General features: G+C 51.1%; 2 protein-coding genes across 2 annotated transcripts; one reads left to right on the forward strand and one right to left on the reverse strand.

The window, feature by feature from the left end:
• Nucleotides 1-663: 663 nt before the first annotated feature.
• On the forward strand, nucleotides 664-3352 carry LOC137455348 (homeobox protein NANOG-like). Its single transcript, XM_068166072.1, has 4 exons — nucleotides 664-835; nucleotides 1384-1652; nucleotides 2358-2447; nucleotides 2851-3352. Exons 1-4 carry the CDS (start codon nucleotides 664-666, stop codon nucleotides 3268-3270), a joined length of 951 nt encoding a protein of 316 aa, XP_068022173.1. The 3' UTR covers nucleotides 3271-3352.
• An 8077-nt stretch (nucleotides 3353-11429) lies between these two features.
• Nucleotides 11430-17596, reverse strand: LOC137455357 (homeobox protein NANOG-like). Its single transcript, XM_068166089.1, has 4 exons — nucleotides 17416-17596; nucleotides 13873-14147; nucleotides 12397-12486; nucleotides 11430-11792 (listed from the first exon to the last, which is right to left on the reverse strand). The coding sequence occupies exons 1-4, from the start codon at nucleotides 17594-17596 to the stop codon at nucleotides 11430-11432; spliced, it is 909 nt and encodes a 302-aa protein (XP_068022190.1).
• Nucleotides 17597-18369: the final 773 nt, after the last annotated feature.

Consider the following 18369-nt stretch of genomic DNA (forward strand, 5'->3'; position numbering starts at 1 on the left):
CGAGCAGCTTGTGTGGCTTTGAACCTTTTTTCTCTGCAATACAGACACTGCTCTGCAATGGTGTTCCTTCCCCCACCCAGTCTATAGTCACTGGCTGGGGGGGGTAGGGTGGAGGGCTTCTCTGTTTGCTACGATGGTTGCGATCTGCAATGCAGACACGCATAAGCCCTTGCATGCCCCGGGGCAGGCTCCGGGGTCCTTTCCATTCTCTGCATTTGGGTGGTGACCGGTGAGGAGGCGGAGGTGGGGGACAGAGTGCTAAATGCGGGGATGAGGCAGGGGATGTCTGCTAAGCCCTGGCTCACTCCCCAAACGGCCCTGCCCAGGCCTTCTGGCCCCTGGCAGGGTGGGGGAACAAGAGTCTTCCTCCCACCCCCCAGCAGGGAGGGGGTGTCCTGGCAGCTCAGGCACCTGAAAGACGAGTTGGGATCCGGGACCTGGTGAGCCAAGCCCTCCCCCACCCTCTGAATAGCGCCGAAAGCCCCTCCCCTCCAATCAACCGACTTTTAACATGACAATGGCCATGACAATCCCTTCTAGCCCAGGCCAGGCTGGGAAGGACATAAAGCATCCCACACACCCCTGCCCCCGTTTAATGGGGTACCTGCCTGCGGGCTGCCTGCTGCACAACTCACCGCCAGCTAGGGGCTGGAAGGCCTGGCCATGAGCACCCACCTAGCCATGCCACCCTACATGCCCTATCCCGGCGCCTTCAGCTGTGGCGACTATTACTGGCTCTCCCCGGGGAGCACGGAGAGCAGCGAGCCGGCCGAGGAGGCTCCGCTGGCGGACACCGTGCCCTGCGCCGCACCGGAGCAGACCCCCAGCCAGCCAGGTAGGTGGCCGAGCCCGAAGGCGCGACAGGGCTGCCCGCGGCTTCGGCGGCGGGGAGCTGTGGGGCCAACCACCAGCGACCAGGAGGGACGGGGCAGAGGTGGGAGCAGAAGAACGGTCTCGGCTTGGCTGACCCAAGGGCGCCTGAGCCCTTTTCCTTACTAACAAGCGACGGGACGAGGGAAAAGGCCTCAAGTTGCGCCATGGGCAGGTTTAGGTTGGATATTAGAAACTTCTTCACTGAAAGGGTTCTCAAACTTTGGAACAGGCTGCCCAGGGGAGTGTTTGACTAACCCTGGAGGTGTTTAAAAGAGGCAGAGACGTGGTGCTGAGGCCATGGCTTAGCGCCAGTCTTGGTAAGGTTAGATAACGGTTGGACTCGATGATCTTAAAGGTGTTTTCGAACCAGAAGGATTTTGTGCTCTGCCCGCGGGAGCCCCTGCAAGTCCCCGAGGCACCCAGTCTTAAAATCTCCAGAGAAGCGGGGCTATGAAGTCTGGAGTCTTTTCCCACACGGGCATCTCTGACACCAGACCTCTCTCTTTTCAGATGTTTCTCCAGCTTCCTCTAGCTCTGGGATGCTCACCCAGTACACCCCCGACTCTGCCACTAGCCCCACCGCCGAGCGTCCGTCTCCCCATCCCTCTTCCCAGAAAGTCAAGGAGGAAGGCGAGGGTGTGGTGAAGAAGGCCAAGAGCCGCACAGCCTTCTCCCAGGAGCAGCTGCAAATCCTGCACCAGCGGTTCCAGAGCCAGAAGTACCTCAGCCCCCAGCAGATCCGAGAGCTGGCTGCTGTCCTGGGGCTCACCTACAAGCAGGTAAACATCTTGCTCTGAGCAGCAAGAGTTGCATGATCGGGGTTGGGACACTTTGGAGTTTCTTTCGCGGTCTTGTTTATGCCATTGCTTACATGAGTGAGTAGCGGGTGTGAAAATTTATGACTCAGTGTTCCTCTTATGGTTGGTTCCAGCACCATCCACCCCCTCCGTGCAGGTGTGTGAAAGCGCATAGAAAGCAGGGCTGCGCAGAGCCAGGTTGCTGTTCCGTGTGGACATGTGTTGTTTCAGAACATGAAAAATCAGACCATTTTGCTGCGCTGCAAAGTGCCTTTTTTAGTCAGAGCAGCGTGGGGTCTCTCCCTAGAGAGAAGGTCCCTGCCCCACCAGCTCCTTGTGTCTGACTGGAGGAATGACTCACTTCTGAGTCAGCGCTAATCTTAGCACGGTGGCGAGGTGATGCAGCTGTTTTGGCCTGTTTCTCAGGCCTGTGAAGGATCCCGTGGTGATCTGGAGAGTTAAGGGTGTTAGCTCTCCAGTCTCAGGTTTGTGATGCTACAGCTACCTGGATCTGATGCGTGTTCTTAACTGCTCAAATCATGCACGGTATTAGGAGCAAAGCAGAAAACTGATTGTATTAAAAGGCGTCTAATCTAATCACATCTAATCTAATCACATCTTCAGGCTGTGTGGGAAGCTCCAGGAATTAATTTCTAATGCACTGTGTCCTTTCCCAATCACTTGTAGGTGAAAACGTGGTTCCAGAACCAGCGGATGAAGTTCAAACGTTGCCAGAAGGAAAGCCAGTGGGTGGAAAAAGGAGTGTATCTCCCACAGGTGAGAGAATTCCCCCCTCCTTGTCATCTCCAGCTTGTTTGCTGAAGTGTGCCTTGTCCAGCCTGCTCACTGGAACAGTGCATGGGACTGTACATCACCAAGCCAGCTGTATTTCATGTGCCAGGGTTTTATTTCCAGTCTGCTTATCTCCCAGTTGGGACTAGATAGAAAACAAACCAGCCAGAGGGCCAGCAAGGCCAATCATGCTGGTTATCTTCCCAGCATGGTGTTCCCAGACACTTTGATTGCATGTTGAGTTTAAGAGCTGGTCATCTCTGCTTTTATTAGTCCATAGTGAGGACCACTACTGTCTGGCTTGGGGAAGGGAGTGGCTGAGGAAGAGGTCCCATCCACAGTGGGCACAGCTCTGTGTTACTGAACAGCCTTTTCTTGTCTCTCCCAGCAGGGATTTCATCAGGCTGCCTACCTGGATATAACTTCCAATTATCACCAGGGCTTCCCTGTTGGTGCCAACAGAAACCTCCAAGGTGTGACCAACATGCATCAAGCTTACAGCAGTGGCCAGACTTATGGGAATGGGCAGAACCTCTACTCGTTCATGGCTGTGGAGGAGGAGGGGCTTTTTGGTGGAAAAGGTGGGACCAGCTGCAATACACAGCAAGCCATGGGCTTATTAACCCAGCAGATGAACTACTACCACAGCTACTCTGCTGACATGGAGTATGTCAGCCTGGAGCCAGAAGATACCTATGGCTTCCAGAACACCTCTGACAACATTGCACCCTTCTCAGGCGCTCCTGTACAGCATCAGTACCAAGCCCCTTGGCATCCTCTGGGAACCCAGAGTGGTTATGAGTCTTAGGTCTAAGGTGCTGGGTTTTTTTCTTCCTTCTGTTTTATGTCATGGGGCCTGGGATCCAGTTTCCACTGCTCTCTCGCTTGCCCTCCTCCCTTACTTCTGTGTTAACTATTGGTGGAGGTCAGCACCCTCCTTCTTTGGGCTAGCTTCCATTTTGAAGACAGCTGCCTGTTCATGGCACAAGGGTGATTTGTGTGTGGATAGGTAACCTCATTCATGGAGGGGAATGTGCAATGCCACAATCAGGAGCAGCAGAAGTGGTAAAAATCTGTGTTTCCTGTCAACATTTTTGCCCTCTTCTGCTGCCTCTTCATCAGCTGATCTGTGAGCCTTTGCCTGTGTCTTGCAGCAGAGTTTTGCTGCAGAAGACCCTGTACTTGAGCATTTTATTTTGCTGGAAGTATCCTGTTGTAGCCCAGAATCCTCCCTGCTGTCTTGCCTGATCATGTTACTACCTCAGTTAGCTAAGTGCTAACAGGTTCTTCATCAGCATACTCTCATCCCTCACGAAACGGCTACATGACAGCATTTGATTTCAGGTTACTTTGTCCAGTTCCTGTCAGTAGCTCCTCTTGGAGGGGTCAGCACCTGCCTCTTGCTTGTTGCTCTCATGGGGCAGTTGAGAGGAGGGGAGGAACAGTAATACCCATGTGCCACCTGCAAAATTCCTTCTTGGGTCCCAAGGCTGCTTAGTTGTGGCTATCAGCTCATTCAGGATGGTGTCTCTGAGTCTATCCCCACTCAGTTTACACCTTGCCTTTCTACATCTCTCTGCTGAGAGACTGGTGGCTTGCTCCAGACTGCACACTGCAGCAGAGGGTAGCCCAAAGTGCCACTGTTGGGAGTGTGAGGAGCAGCTGTGTGTAGCCATCTTCAAAGCCATCAGAACAGTCTGGTTTTCTGCACATGATGGTCCCCTAGCACTTCATAAACACAGCAGTACTAACAGTGTGGCTTTCTCTGGGCTGGAAGTGGGCATCTAGGTAAAGGAGCTGTTGTTTCAAAGCTAATGTTTAATGTCACTTATCCTGGAACCTGGATGCTTGGGGCAGGGAATCCTGTTGGGTCTGCCTGGAGTTGTCATCTAAAGGGCAAGAGCAGGACGGGTCCTCATTCTCTTGTCCGATCTCTGGTTTAAGCATGTAAGCTAGAAGGGGTTTTATCCCTTCCCCAAGGCTTAGTTGGGTCCCTTCTGCATTACTCTGCTGAAAGGCTGCCTCAACTGACATAAGCTTCCCAAGTTCTGGGACAGGTGAGAAGTTTGGGACTGTTTTTTGTGGTCAGTGCACAGTTGTTACGGCAACCCTGTCCTCGACTGCCCGCCCCAGGGTTGTGCTGCAAAGGATGCCGACGTTTGTTGTTCAGACTGGTTCGTTCCTGAAGTGTACTTTCTCACAGCAATCTTGGAGCATGTTTTATGTGCATGTTGGTTTTTATGACTTTGTTTCTGTTGAATGTTCTTACAGACTTGTTTGGATTAAAAATAAATCACTTTATTTTGACGTTGGCATGGTCTGCCCAGCTTGCACGGAGCCAGCCCACGGTGAAGAGAGTTGCTCTGCACAGGGTACTGGGGCAAGGAGGAAATCATCCAACCCTACTGTTGCTCCCAGAAGTAGGATCAAGCAACTTTTTAAAGGGAGTAGGTGGCAGAAGTCCGTTGGACTTGGTTTCAATGTGCAGGTTTGTTGCCTACTGCAAGGGAGGAGTGGAAGGGGCCTCCAGTGTGGTCAACTGGGCTGCCATTGCTGGTTTGCAGCCCTGTAACATGGTTGTATTGGTCCTTAAATGTCAATGCTTCAAGACAGCTATTTCAGTATGAGGACAAGACAAAAAGAGCATCTCTAGAAATTGTTTGGCCACCTGCTGCTGCTCCAGGTCACAGTTGGAGGCCTGGAAGGTCCTGCCTCAGTGAGGCTGCAGCGCTCCCGAGGTTCTTTTGCTAACCTCACATGGCAGCAGAAGTTTCTAAATAGTCAAATCCTGCCTCCAGCACTGAAACCAAGTCTTATTCGTCCACTGTATTGCTCCAAAACTGCATTTCTCTTCCTTTAGCAGCTGGAGGCAATAATTAAAAGGTACTGAGATGTGACACACACTCACTGGCACTGAAGCAGTGCATCAGCAGCCACCACTTTAAGAGACTCAATGAACCTGGTTCTGCACAGTGAGCTTTGGTTTGTTAGAGCCTTACCTTCTTTATATTCCTCTTACTTTGAACACCTGAGCTTGAACTTCTCATGGTCTCCTGTATTACAGAAGAGATTTCTCCTCCTCACCTGAGGCTCACCTCCCAGCATCAGGTTGAAGGAGTTTTGGTTAATGTTCTTAGTAATTGTGTTCATCTCAACAGTTCCCTTGACAAACCAACACACCTATAAAAGTTCTGCAATAGAGCCATGTGTTTCAGTTTCCCAAACAGCAGCTTCCTATCATGTGTATTTAATGATTCCTTTGAGGATGCAAACTTAAACTCTACAGAACTCCACAGGGGCTTTGCAGAACAGTTGCAGAGGATGCTTGATGCAATTAGCTGTGGTGCTTACTATAGGTTTTGGGTGGGTGTTTTGTTGTTGGGTTTGGGGTTTTGTAGTAGTTGTGGGGCTTGTTTGTTTGTTTGGTTTGGGGTTTTTCTTGTTTTGGGGTTTTTGTTCCAGCCCCACAAGGTTATGTATGCAGCCAGAACTTTAACAGCAGACATCCTCCTCCTGCAGAATCAGGTACTGTTGCTAAAATAGCAGCAGGGCTGAGATGGGCTTCTCTGCAGCTTGTGGTTTGTGTTAACTGTATTCACTGTGTTCTGCAGGAATGGAGCATGCCTTCAGGAGTGTGTTATTGCCCTGGTTGCTCAGCCTGAGTTGCACACACGTTTTGACCAGCACATGGAGTGGTAGGATTTGTTACCTTGACATGCCTGAGTCCCCTCACTGTGTGCAAGAGCTGCGTGGGCTGCAGTACAGCAGTACCACTGAAATGGACATGGAGGACATGCAACAAACCCCTGCAGGCTCATACCTCCACAAGGATATTTAGATAGTTCCTTGGAGGAAGTAAGTGTATGCCAGCAAAAGCCCTCACACTGGGACACATTGCATCTCTGTAGGAACTGTTGCTTCTTATGACTCTGCTCTGTAAGGTACAGCAGCAGAGATGCAAAGAATCCCACCTAGTACAGATCCCATCTAGTACAGATGAGGCAGACCAGAGTTTGCTCACTAATAACTGAGCTCCAGCCTGTGCTGTCCTGTAGTGGAAATACCAGGCAAGCAGAGTGTTGCAAGCAGCCTCATTCCTTGCTCCCAGTGTCACCATGGCCTGCAGTGATGTTTTACAAGCTACGTGTTTGTTCTGAGTGGCCTATGAGCAGGGGCTCACAGCTCCAGTTTTATCTCCAGAGCAGATAAAAGTCATGATCTTTGCTTTAATAGGCTCTTCCCTACAGGCATGTGCAAACTACACCGTGTGGCTTAAAATGTTGAGCTCACAGAGACTTGGGAATCTTCAGCAGAACTTTGCCACACATCTCTTGGCTGTCATCAGAAGCCAGTGGCGTCTTGGCTGATGCTGGGCATCAGAAGATATGAAGGGTGGCAAATCATGGCTTTGGTCTGGGACACAAGAAAGTTGTTGCTGGGTTTTGGTGATTGGGTTGTTTGGTTTTCTTGGGAAGACCACGTTATCTTCACGCTGTCCAATGCTTTGAGGAGCATCCTCAGATCACAGCTGTGAGTATCTTTCATAACCAGGATAGAATTGATTTCTGGCATGTCCTGGAAGTCCCTCTGCTCACAGACAGCGAGTGCCCAGAGCAGCTGGGCTGTGTCTGTAGCAGCAGATCTTTTACTGGAACTGCTGCCTTAGGTCCTACCTCTTAGATGCAGGAGGAAGCAACAAAGTTGGTGAGGGGCTTGGAACACAGGCCCTATGAGGAGAGACTGAGGGAGCTGGGGTTGCTTAGCCTGGAGAAGAGGAGGCTCAGGGGTGACCTTATTGCTGTCTACAACTACCTGAAGGGAGGCTGTAGACAGGCAGAGGTTGGTCTCTTCTCCCACGCAAGCAGCACCAGAACAAGAGGACACAGTCTCAGGCTGCACCAGGGAAGGTTTAGGCTGGAGGTTAGGAGGAAGTTCTACACAGAGAGAGTGATTGCCCACTGGAATGTGCTGCCCAGGGAGGTGGTGGAGTCACCATCATTGGAGGTGTTCAGGAGGAGACTTGATGGGGTGCTTGGTGCCATGGATTAGTTGTTTAGGTGGGGTTGGATGATAGGTTGGACACCATGATCTTGAAGGTCTCTTCCAACCTGGTCTGGTCTATTCTATTCTATTCTGATACAGGATGAGGAAAAGGCTAAGTTGCTTAATGCCACCTTTGCCTCAGCCTTTGTAATAGGGTCAATTATATTAGGGGGAATTCAGCCCTGTGAGCTGGTAGACGGAGACCAGAATCTTCCAATCCAGGAAGAGGTGGTCAGCAACCTGCTGCACCACACAGAGACATGCAAAGCTACGGCACCAGGTGGAATTCAGCCAGGGAATGGGCAGGCAGAGGTGCTCACCAAGCCACTTTCCATCATTTTCCAGCAGTCTTGGCTGACCAGTGAGTGCTGGCAGACAGGGAGTTAGCTAAAGTGACACTCGTCTACGAAAAGAGCCAGAAGGAGGATCCTGGTCCACAGGCCTCTTAGTTTAACTTTGGTAGTGGGGAAGCTGATGGAGCAGATCATCTTGAGTACCCTCATGTGGCACATACAGGACAACCAGATGCTCAGGCCTCATCATCATGGGTTTATGAGAGGCAGGTCCTGCTTGACTAACCTGATCTTCTTCCACAACATGGTCATCTGCTTGGTGGATGAGGGAAGTGCCGTGGATGTTGTCTCTCTGGACTTTAGTGTAAAGCCTTTGACACCATTTCCCACAGCATTCTCCTGGAGAAACTGTCTGCTCAGAGCTTGGATGGGTGTACTCTGCTGTGTGAAAAACCTGGCTGGGCAGCTGAGCCCAAAGAGTGGTGGTGAATAGAGCTAAGTCCAGCTGGTGGCTGGTCAGGAGTGGAGGTGGTGTTCCCCCAGGCTCACTGCTGGGTCTGGTCCTGTTTAATGTCTTTGTATCAAGGATCTGACTCAGGAGGTTGAGTGCACCCTTAGTAAGTTTGAAGATGGCACCAAGCTGGGTGGAAGTGTTGATCTGCTTGAGGCTCTGCAGGGGGCTCTAGACAGGCTAGCTCCATGGGCTAAGAGGATGAGTTCCAACTGTATGGATTTCCACGAGACCAAATGCCAGGATAGGAAGCAGCTTTGGCCACAGAAGAGCATGCCCATTATTACACCAGCTGCACAAATCAATTCCCTTCATTTTTTAACTGCAACATCTGCTCTATTGCATTAAGATAAAGTCTCAGTCATCATCAAAAAGCCTGAGAGTCCCAGCTCCCCAAGCCATAATTTGCCTGTTATGAAGTGCACTTTGATACACACATCTGATTTGAGGTATTTGTATTGCCATTAAGTTCAGAAATTGATACCTCTGTGTTTTATTCAGCCCTAGTATTAACCACTGCAGGGTGAAGGAAATTCTTTAGGTGGGTAGTAGTTACTCACTTGGTCTTTGGACTATAGATAGCTGGCACTGCCAAGAGCCATGAAGCTGATCCATTAACAACACAGAAATATCTCCCTTTGTATCACAGTCCAATGAGTAACAGCAATGGCATATGGTTGCTGTGGCTATTTATAGATTGGTTTAGATTGGAAGGGATCTTAAAGATCAGGTCCCAGGGGCAGGGACACCTGCCACTAGATCCCTCCCAGACTTGTGCTCTACATCCCTTCACCACCTTCCTTACCCTTCTTTGGGCCCAATCCAGCACCACAATGTCCTTTTCGTAGCGAGGGGCCCAAAACTGAACAGAGTAGCCAAGGAGGGGCCTCATCAGTGCTGAGTTGGGGATTGTCCCCCCAGCCTTACTCATGCTAGCCACACTATTGCTGACCCAAGCCAGGATGTTGTTGGCCTCCTTGACCACACACTAGTCCATATAGCCAGGTTTTGCACATTGGCCACAGCAACCCCAGGCAGTGCTACAGGCTGGGGTCAGAGTGGCTGAGAGCAGCCAGGCAGAGAGGGACCTGGGGGTGCTGGTTGATGGTAGGCTGAACATGAGCCTGCAGTATGCCCAGGCAGCCAGGAGGGCCAGTGGCATCCTGGCCTGCATCAGGAACAGTGTGGCCAGCAGGAGCAGGGAGGTCATTCTGCCCCTGCACTGGTTAGGCCACACCTTGAGTCCTGTGTCCAGTTCTGGGCCCCTCAGTTTAGGAAGGAGGTTGACTTGCTGGAAGGTGTCCAGAGAAGGGCAACAAAGTTGGGGAGGGGTTTGGAACACAGCCCTGTGAGGAGAGGCTGAGGGAGCTGGGGTTGCTTAGCCTGGAGAAGAGGAGGCTCAGGGGAGACCTTCTTGCTCTCTACAACTACCTTAAGGGAGGTTGTAGACAGGTGGATATTGGTCTCTTCTCCCAGGCAGCCAGTACCAGAACAAGAGGACACAGTCTCAAGCTGTGCCAGGGGAGGTTTAGGTTGGAGGTTAGGAAGAAGTTCTACACAGAGAGAGTGATTGCCCATTGGAATGTGCTGCCTGGGGAGGTGGTGGAGTCACCATCCCTGGAGGTGTTCAGGAGGAGACTTGATGGGGTGCTTGGTGCCATGGGTTAGTGGTTTATGTGTTTTGGATTGGTTGATGGGTTGGACACAATGATCTTGAAGGTCTCTTCCAACCTGGTTTATTCTATTCTAAATTCTATATTCAGCTGGTTGTTGACCAATACTCACAGGACTATTTCCACCAGGCAGACTTCTAGCCACTCTTCCCCACTCTTACAGCACTGTTATGCATCCCAGTTGTAGGTTTGACCTCAGAAGGGACCAGTCACCTAGAAACCTTTGACCCTGGCAATTTACTTTATGCCCTCTCCACACAATTTCCACTGCAGCAATCTTTTGTTTCTTTCAATCAAGGGGGAAAAAAAACCCTACCACACACCACCAAAAAAAACCCAGACCAACAGAAATCTTCCCCAAGTACTGTTTCACAAGTGTAATGCACCATCTGGATTTGATACTGCAATGCTCTACTGCAGTGGGAAAAAAAAAAAGGAGATACAGAAAAATACATAAATCCATCCCAAAAAAACCAACCTTTTTTATTTGCCAAACTGAATGCACTGTTTGGCTTTCTGGAGGGGAGGCACAGAAAGAGAAAGACCTGAACAGAGGGGTTACTTGTCATTTTGATGCTTATAAGACCATCTTACCAGCCTTCCTGTAAGCTGCTCAGCACATTTCCCTTCCCTGGACGCTTCATCAATGCTAAAATAAGCAAGGCTGTGGTGCTGAGGGACAGGGCTTAGCACCACACTTGGTAGACTTAGAGAAGGGTTGGAGTCAATACTAAATGTCTTCTCCAAACAAAACAACTCTGTGGTTCTATACCTCATAGGTGACCTACAGAAGCAGTGGTCTAACCATCAGATGGATGAGAGTGGTGAAGCCCTGGAATGGGTTGTCCAGGGAGGTGGTTGAGGCCCTGACCCTGGAGGTGTTTAAGGCCAGGCTGGATGAGGCTGTGGCCAGGCTGATCTAGTGTGGGGTGTCCCTGCCCATGGCAGGGGGGTTGGAACTAGATGATCCTTGTGGTCCCCTCCTACCCTGGCTGATCCTATGTCTTGCATATGACAATAGCTTCTCTAACCCCAATGAATGGTATGTGACCTGCAGCTCTCCATACCTTGCATGGCTTCACGTACACAGCTGTACAGTGAGGTGCATAAATGAGATTGCCAAGGCAAACTGTGCCTCCTCTGAGACAAGTTACCAGATCCATAGTTTAGAAGATCCAGGGCACAATCTAGGTAGCCAGATCTTGGTTCTTGCTTAGAAGTTAGTGGCCTGTGCCGATAAAGAAGGGGAAGTATGGTGTGTGCATACATAAGAGCACACAAGCAAAGGACCAGCTTTATGCCAGTGCTGCTTTCAGGCACACATTTGGATGCTGAAACAGGTTCTAAATACATGATGCCCTTGAACTGTGGATCACAGGAAAAGCAGAGAGAGAGATGGGAATAAGGTTTGGTTCTCAGCTGCCCGAGTACTCCACATCCTCAGTGCTTAGGAGTGATAGAAGTGGTGGCCAGAAGTGGCTGGGAAAGGAGCCCCCATGGTGGCTGAGTGGTGGAAATTACAGCTGTCACCTGTCTTTGTGCCTGGGTATTCCACACTGCCAGGACAGCTGTGATAAAAGTCTACTTTGTGCTGGGAAATGAAGCCCACTGTCTGCTGGACGCTGCAGGTGCCCCCACCTTTGCCAAAGACTCCTCCATCCTCACTGCTCATGATTGTGTAAGCGTTCTGGCCTGCTCCGTAGTGCTGGCTGGGAGGGGGCACTGCTTGGATGTTGCTGGCTGCTGGGACTGGGTAGCCCTGATGGAATTTGGAGTGCACATCAAGATAAGTACTTGCCTGGAAGCCACTCTGCAAGGGAAAGAGAGTGAGTCAGAAGACAGTTTCTGCACTGGTGTCTGCAGGCCTAACATGCATTGAGGCTCTGTTCCACCACATTTCACATTGGCTTTGATCAGCAGCAGTGACATGGGGGTAAAGGAAGAATGGCTTCCATCCCTATAGCTCAGGGAAGGCTATGCAGTCATGTACATATATCAGGAAAACAGCTTTTGTTTGGAAGCATTTCAGTGGCAGAGTCAGCTAGGCTACCTCCAGAACATGGAGGATTTTGCCAAGCCTGTGCCTCTGCACTGAACAAATGAGAGGGCAGAGTGCACTGATGCTTGTATACATAATCTGCCCCAGTGGAGGATCACTGGGTTTATCTGCCCAGGAGATTCCATCTGAACACAGGGAAAAGCTGCTCTCCTGTGAGGGTGCCTCACTGACCAGGCTGCCCACAGAGGTTTTGGTGTCTCCTCCTTCAGAGACTTTCAAAACCTGCCTGGACAAGTTCATGTGCAGCCTGGTGTAGGTGAAGCTGCTTTAGCAGGAGGGTTAGACCAGATGATCTCCAGAGCTCCCTTCCAGCCCCTGCTATTCTGTGAAAGCCCATGGTGAGCTGTGTCCTTACTTGCATGAGGCACTGAGCCCGTTCAGTCCACAAGCTGTGCTTCTGGCACCTTTTCAGCTTCATCCTCCGGTTCTGGAACCAAGTCTTCACCTGAGTAGGGAAGGGGGAGCAGAGAAACCATCAGCAAAGAGGAGGGAAAGGCAAATGTTATCAGATTCAGAAGCAGGAAGAACCGGGAGGAGAGTGACCAGATGGCATAGATACATGGGCAGCAGCAGATAAAAGCTTTGAAAAGCTCCCTGGGGTTGTTGCCAAGGGGAGATATCTGTCTGGCAGCCTCAGCAGGTGGCTGCTTCATCTGCATGTTGGGGGGAGAAGGCAGTGTTATAGCCAGATGATAGTTCTATCTGCACAAATTGATTCATTTCAATCAAATGTGCAAATTTGACCCACCCAGCTCTTGACAAGCCCCTGTGATATATGCAAACTTGTGGGGCACTCTTTCTGCACGCTCATGAGTGGAGGAGATAAAGGCTTGCTCCTTGTACCCAGCAGTTCCCAAATTCAAAGCTCCTTGCTGAGGTGAATTCCAGAGCTGTTTCCCCCCAGGGCTCTGTCTGAGCAGCCTTTGCAGGGATGTGGATTGAAGGAAAGAGCAGCTTGTCACACTGCTCTTATTCCTGACAGAACCAGTTTCATTGTGTGCCCCTACAATGCATATACAACACTTTTACCCCCAGGGTACCTTGGGGCATCCAGGCCATTATGCCCTGCTTCTGAGATCCAAGTTACAGGCAGATTTTGGACTTGTGACTGCAAGCACTTGCACCCTGTTGCCCAAGCTCCACTGCTTTAGGAAGGCATCCTTTGAGACAGAACACAAACCGACCTGGAGATCAGCAGAGACCATGACAGGCTGCCGTGTCTGAACCTAGCAGGACTCACATGGAGTGGGGAGTAGGTGTCAGGCAGCCAGGCAGGTCTGAGTGTGGGACATTACCAGATACTGGGCAAGGTTAGTCTGAGAACTATTTGAAATAGCTTTCAGCATCTTGCAGGCCTGGGATTCAGAAAACTGCTGCATGCCAGGGGTGATGCAGGGCACTTCAGGACATGGTTTAATGACCATGCTGGTGTTAGGGTGACTTTGTGATCTTACAGGTCTTTTCCAACCAAACCAATTCTATGATTCTGTGAAGCTCCTCAGTGTACTGGAAGAGGCTGTGAAGCACTGCCAAGCCCAGGGTGCAGGCTGTTTGTGGCAGGCAGCATATTCATCACTGTGTTTGCAATTCTACTGCAAGTGTTAGCAGCAGTACCCTTAACTCACCCCCCACCGGAGAGGCAGCAGCAAAGTGCCACTGGCTCTGCCCTAGAAGTCCTTCTGATCTCTGGCCATGACCAGGCAGAGGAGCAACTGTTAGCTGCACCTTTGCCTGTACACTCTACTTGGAACTCATCTTGCCACTCTGTCACTGCCTTGTGTGACCACTCGGTCACTAGGGGACAGCTATGGGTCAAAGGCTCCGCGTTCACCTGCTTGTAGGTAAGCCCCAAGGCAGCAGCCAGCTCTCGGATCTGTTGGGGGCTGAGGTACTTCTGGCTCTGGAACCTCTGGTGCAGGGTTTGCAGCTGCTCCTTGGAGAAGGCTGTGCGGCTCTTGGCTTTCCTCACCCCCTCCACTGAATCCTCTCTGCCCTTTTGGGACTTAGCTGTCGGCTGTGGAGAGGAGGATGCCGAATGGGGGCTGGTAGCTGAATCTGGTGTGAAATGGCTGAAGTTCCCAGAGCTGGATGAAACAGGGGATGCTTCTAGAAATAATGGCAACCAGAAAAGTTATCCAAGGCACAATGCACAGCTGTAGAGGTGTGAGCATGCTCCCTGCCTGCTGTGGTTCTCCTTGCCTACCAGATAGGGGCTTTCTGGAAGCAAAAGCTTATGCCACCCTCCTTCCTTCCTTCAAGGAGCTGTGAGCATAGACAAACCTGCTGACAGAAACACATGTATCAGTGGAGGGACCTATCTGGCTGAGGGGGGCTTCTGGTGACAGGAGAATCAAGAAGAGAAATTTGATGTTGAAGTGGGGAGGGAGAGAGAGAGGAAAGGAGGATGTGTGGGGCAGGTGAGAAGAGCCAGTAATCCTGTGCCAGAGACACGGGGGGCAAAATTCAAGAGTGCAGAGGAAGATGTCCAAGCCCTTTCTCATTTGTCCTGGTGCATAACTTAAGGGGTGTCTGTTGAGGAAGAGATAAAGATCTAAAGAAAAAGCTTCCTAAACAATCTGGGCTACCAGTCCAGACAAAAGCTGCCCAGATGCAAAGGCATTCAGGCTGCCTGAATAGGGAAATGCTAAAGAGACAGATTACCCCAGCTCCTTTCTGCCAGCTGCCTCAGTGCTGGGATTTGCAAGAGAGGCTGAGACCCTGACTAACAGGCTGTGATAGCAGTCTCCCCCCTGCACCATCCCTCCTCCCTCCAGCTGCTCCACTACTGACTTTTCAGGAGAGAGATGGTGCAGTGAATGGGACAGTGCCAGTTTTTTTGTGCACACCTTCTGACCACTGAGCCCAACCAATAGCTTCTAATCTCCTTTCTAGTCACCCTGAGAACTGTCACTCTGAAGCCCACTGGCACACCTTCCCAAATGCAAGTCCAACACAAATCACCAGTGCCTTCCTGAGGGAACCTTTCCTTCTTCTGCCCTGAACTGAGAGACCACTAAGCAGCCAGTTCCAAAGCCTGAAGCTGTTGCTGGGTATCAGAAAGGTGGCCATGCCTGCAGCATCTTTTCCCTGGTTACCCTCCTCACAGAGGCACACCTGTCTTTGTGCTGCCTGCCACTCTAGGGTTACCTGCACTTGGCTATTTGCTATCCCTAGGAAATGATAACCACCAAGGGCATGGGCTGTGTGAGGAGACCAATGCGTAGTGAGACAGGTTTCTGGCACTGGGGACCAGGACCATGAGGACTGCACAGAGATTCCTCCTACAAGGAGAAAGGGGTTGTCAATAGAAGAGGTGCAAGGACCTCTTGTTAGATGTCATGTGCCTGAAGCAAGGCTGCAGAGCTTTAGAGGGAACTGAATGTGACATAGGTGCATGGGAAGCTAACATTTCCTATGGAAGCATAGGACAGTTGGCTTCTGCAGGCTGCACAGCAAAAGCTTGGAAACCAGGGAAGTGTTGCATTAGAGAGGAACCAGAGCAGGACACCACAGAGCTAAAGCTCCCACAAGTTCTTTCATCATGGCACTCCCATCCAAAGCTGCTATGTAATCTCCCCCCTGTAGCATGAGTTCAAGACAAAGGTACTGCTTGGCCCATGTTTAGAGAGTGAAGGGGAGGGGGAAAGGCGAAAGCACAGCCAGCAGTGTGATAGACATGAACATGAAACTTAAGAGAGAACCTCTTCCACAAGCCCCTGCATGCCTTTGCTTCCACGACTGGGCTTTCCCTGTAGAGATGGGTACCAGAGGAGAGTGTTTGGAGATGGGCTTGAAGTCCATATGCCAGACCCACTGGGGACACGAATGAGTCTATCCACCTACTGCCTTTGCACAGCAGGGAGCATGCAGAGAGCTTTAGCCTTTCTCCAAATTATGTGGCAAGTAGCCCCGTGGCAAGTGACTACTGATCACCCTGCCTGAGCCTGTACCTCTCTATGGCATCTGACAGTTTGAAACCAGCACCCCAAAAACTCTCTCTCCCCCTCCCCATAGGCCTCACAAGAGTGTTACCCTGCTGACCACACCGTGGGGCTGAGCAAAAACCTGCTTTCATCACAGGGAGAGGAATGCCAGTAGTGAGTCCTGGGGCTCTCTTTTTGCCAAGAGGGAAAGGCAAAGCAAGGAGAGCGTGGAAAGGAGAGGGAAATAGAGGGAGGGAAAGGTCAAACTACAAGAAGCAAAGAGTAATAAAGTTGAACTTGGAGGGATCATATTTCCCAGTAGTCCAGGGCACATCTTGGCTCAAGTGGAATGAGCACATGAAAGGTGCAAGGAGCTTGCAAGAGTAAAAGGGATGCCCCAAGCGTCCCTGAGTGACCTTCAGGATCTGTTTCTCTCCATAGCACATGTGACAACATCTGATTAAAAGGTGGCACAAATATCATGATCTCAAAGGTCTTTTTCAACCCGAATTCCACGATTCTATAATTACTTCCCTATCCAGAGGGCCAAGAGCTTCCATGACACGGTGCTGTCACCTTCAGCCTGCAGCACACACTGCCCTGTGCCCTGCACTGTCACAGCCTCTGCTGAAATGCAGGAAAACAGTTCAGAAAGAACAGCAGCATGGAAAGACAGAGTCATAGAAGCATAGAGTTGTTCTGGTTGGAAAAGATCTGTCAAATCATCAAGGCTAACCGTTATTGATCTCTGCCCAGTCTGGTAGCACACAGTTTATCACAAGCATGTGCCTTGGCACATCTCTGCCTCTTTTAAACACTTCCAACGATAGGATTCAGCTGCCCCCCAAGGGAGCCTAGTCCAGTGTGTGAGAACCCTTTCAGTCAAGGGGTTTCTTCTAATACCCAACCTAAACCTCCCCATGTGCAACTTGAGGCCATTTCCTCTCCTCCTGTCACTTGTTACTAGGCAGAAGAGACCAGCACCCACTCCAGCCTCCTTTCAGGTAGTGGTAGAGAGCCAGAAGGTCTCCCCTCAGCCTCCTTTTCTCCAGGGTGAACAACCCCAGTTAGAATAAACCTTTATTAGAATAAACCAAACCAGGTTGGAAGAGACCTTCAAGATCATCGTGTCCAACCCATCAACCAATCCAACCCACCCAAACAGCTAACCCATGGCACCAAGCACCCCATCAAGTCTCCTCCTGAACACCTTCAATGACGGCGACAGTTCCCTCAGCCTCTCTCTCACAAGACCTATTCTCCAGACCCTTCCCCAGCTTGGTTGCCCCAAGGTCTTGCATCCTCCTTTGCTACCACCTCGATCTTTTCCTAGCTCACACATTACAAAGGAAGGGAGAGAGAGAAAATTGCTCCAGATCGTCGAGCAAGTGGCTGACCTGGACCAGAATTATTCAGGGGGTCATGTCTAGAACTTAGCTGAAACATCTTACCTGTCGTCTGCCTCTTCCTGGCTGCCTCTGGGGACAGGGTGGCACTGGTGACTGCTGCTGGCCCGGCTGAAGTGGAGGCATGTCCTGCCTCGCCCGCCGAGTTCCAGTAAAACTCCAGGTACCCCATGCCAGTCCCACTGGGGTAAGCCTGGTAGGGGGGCAGAGCCAAGTGTGCGCTCATGGCGGGACGCAAGGTGGTTCCCCACCTTCCACTAACTGCTACCTTCCCTTGGCGGCAGGTCCCACCAGCAAGCCGAGGCAGCACCGAAGTGAAGACAAACCTTTATACCTGGCTGTGCCCTGCCTGGGACTGCAATATTCACCATCGGCTGCTCTTCGAGGCTCTTTGTCATGTTAAAGAGGCTGATTGGTGGGGTGGGGACCGGGCAGGGTGGAGCGGGGAGGGGGGGGAAGGGAAAGCCACGCATAGCATCACTGCTAAAATCCGTCCCCTCTGAATTCCTCCCATTCTGCAGGTTCCTCAGTCACACCTGAGCAGTGGTCTGATCCAGAGCTGAAGGCAACCTCCTCCGGCCTTCTTATTTGGGCTCAGGGAAGGCCATGAGCTTGTTCTGTAGAAGACAGCTGTTCACTGCACTGAGGAAACAACTCCCAACCCATTTCCACCACATGGAAGCGGACATGGTCGTGGTGCTGAGCTGCTAACTACCGTGCCAGGCAAACCCAAGCCCTGGGCTCCAGGGAGAGGGCTCTGAGACCATTGCTTGGTGGCTTGTGTGATACTGACATCCCCACAAGACCCACGCAGACCTGTGCACACCTTCCTGAGCTGGCAGCACTGGCAACATTGATGGTGCAGGTGCCAGAAATGGAGCAAAGGGTACAAGGCAGCAAGGATCAGAGATGGGGCTAGATGGGGCTAGAACCTCCTTTTATTTACTCTTTTATTTTAAACTGAGAAGGGATTGCCCTCCTACAGCTGTTTGAGGCAGC

This window comes from Melanerpes formicivorus, unplaced genomic scaffold (genome assembly GCF_026170545.1).
Source record: "Melanerpes formicivorus ecotype bairdi unplaced genomic scaffold, bMelFor1.0.p_v2 SCAF_96, whole genome shotgun sequence".
Classification (NCBI taxonomy): domain Eukaryota; kingdom Metazoa; phylum Chordata; class Aves; order Piciformes; family Picidae; genus Melanerpes; species Melanerpes formicivorus.